The 1,673-nt window shown below is 50.7% G+C and overlaps 1 protein-coding gene across 1 annotated transcript; it reads right to left on the minus strand.

The window, feature by feature from the left end:
- Positions 1 to 490: 490 nt before the first annotated feature.
- Positions 491 to 1,439, minus strand: LOC108755694. The gene is made up of 3 exons (XM_018498861.1): positions 1,200 to 1,439; positions 936 to 1,103; positions 491 to 883 (listed from the first exon to the last, which is right to left on the minus strand). Exons 1-3 carry the CDS (start codon positions 1,437 to 1,439, stop codon positions 491 to 493), a joined length of 801 nt encoding a protein of 266 aa, XP_018354363.1.
- Between the last annotated feature and the right edge of the window lie 234 nt (positions 1,440 to 1,673).

The raw sequence follows: 1,673 nt of genomic DNA on the forward strand, positions 1-1,673 counted from the left end.
GAGTCACTCACATACTGAGCCATGAATTCTAGATTCTCCTTAAAATGAAATCTGGTTGGGGCGTTCTTTAGAATGGCCTCAAGGTCTGTCCTATAGCTCTTCCAGTTTCGTTCTTTCGCCCAGAGCACCAGTTCTTCAACCTTTTTCTGTGGTGGTGCTACTTGGGAGTCATAGGATATGTATACCGACCCCACTAGTACATCCAAGTGGTTGTCCTTGTTCAGGTTGAGCCTTAGTACCACGATCATGTTTCCGTCGCTGAGCTGTGACATAAGAAGTATTTAGTCCTACAATGCAAGTCCTTATCCTAAGTGTCTGCTTTGTATATAACTCTGCAATCATTCATTGATAGTATTATTCAGAAGTCGTAGCTCTTGAATAAGTGCTATTGCTGTCTACATTACAATCACGCTCCTGGCTAGAATCGCCGATGCGCCTTTGCTGTGATGCAAGTTAATTTGTACTATCGATAACTTGAGACCTGTGAAATCTAAGCGGTCTCCTTCGTCCTTGGAGTCATCTCCCCCTTGTGTTTATTATCGAGCAACTTTACAGTTGCTCGACCTAGCCCACAAGAGGGTTTAAAGCCGCAGGTCTTGAGAGCCTTTAGGAAAGCGCCGTCGATCATGGCAGCGAAGTGGACGCTCTTGGCGTTTGCTTTCGTTCTCATAACGATCCATTCCTTGGCACTCAGATCCGCGTTTTGCCTGTCGAAAAGTTTAATAGCTTCTCCGACAGCCACCAAATCAGACTCTTCTACATGTACCACCACCCGGGGTCGCTTGGGAAACTTCCCGGCCGGCAGCATATGCAAACTATGTCCACCTATATTAAATTCGGTGGATTGGTTTTTTAGCCAATCCACCGATTGTTGGTTGGCGTAGTTAATAATAACTGTACCCATCCCTCTCCAAGGTTCCAATGAAGGCAGGTGCTAGTCCATTTTCGGAAAGATCGAGAATACGCTGCGTGATCAATTTCCTGATCTCGTTTACCTCACTGGAACCTAGCTTGTTTTCAGAATAACCGTTCACTACGAGGGCCATCCTGATAGTCCCCTTTGTCGCCTGAGCAAACGACTCTCGGTCGACGACCTTGAGTTTCTAGCTCGGGCGACTGTCCGTCGGGCTGGGGGTGCAGTGCTTCGGCTTTGTGCGTTTAACCGTGCTGGCCGCACCGTCTCCCCCCCCCCCGCTCACTACGCTTGAGGGAGTTGGAGTTTGGGCTGCTGCAGCCTTCTCCCTTTTGTAACGGCGGTTGGTGGCGCCGCTGAAACGAGGACGGGTCTTGGTTAGACGCGCCTTCGCTGTATTATTTTCCTCTAATCGTCCGCTTCCTAGGGAAGCCACGCCCTGGAGGACTTGTTCAAGGTTTGTTTTTGGTTTGTTGTCGTTATTCTCCATATAATTCCCACGAATACTGCGGTCGCGTGATCTCATCCGGGCAGAGCCGCGAATGCCCGGGGCTTGGTTATTATTCCTGGAGGAGGCCCGGTATCCAGGAGGCACCGTTCGAGACGCAACTGCCCTTGCGCCATGCAGCTCCAGGCACGATAGCTTACACCCTAACTTGGGGGAGTTCTCTTAGTTGATTGCCCACGGGTCCACCCCTGACTGGATGGTACCGCAGGCGACCGTAAGCCCCGCAACCCGTTATGGCCCGGGAGCTCGCGG

The sequence above is a fragment of the Trachymyrmex septentrionalis genome, unplaced genomic scaffold (genome assembly GCF_001594115.1).
Source record: "Trachymyrmex septentrionalis isolate Tsep2-gDNA-1 unplaced genomic scaffold, Tsep1.0 scaffold126, whole genome shotgun sequence".
NCBI classification, from domain to species: Eukaryota; Metazoa; Arthropoda; class Insecta; order Hymenoptera; family Formicidae; genus Trachymyrmex; species Trachymyrmex septentrionalis.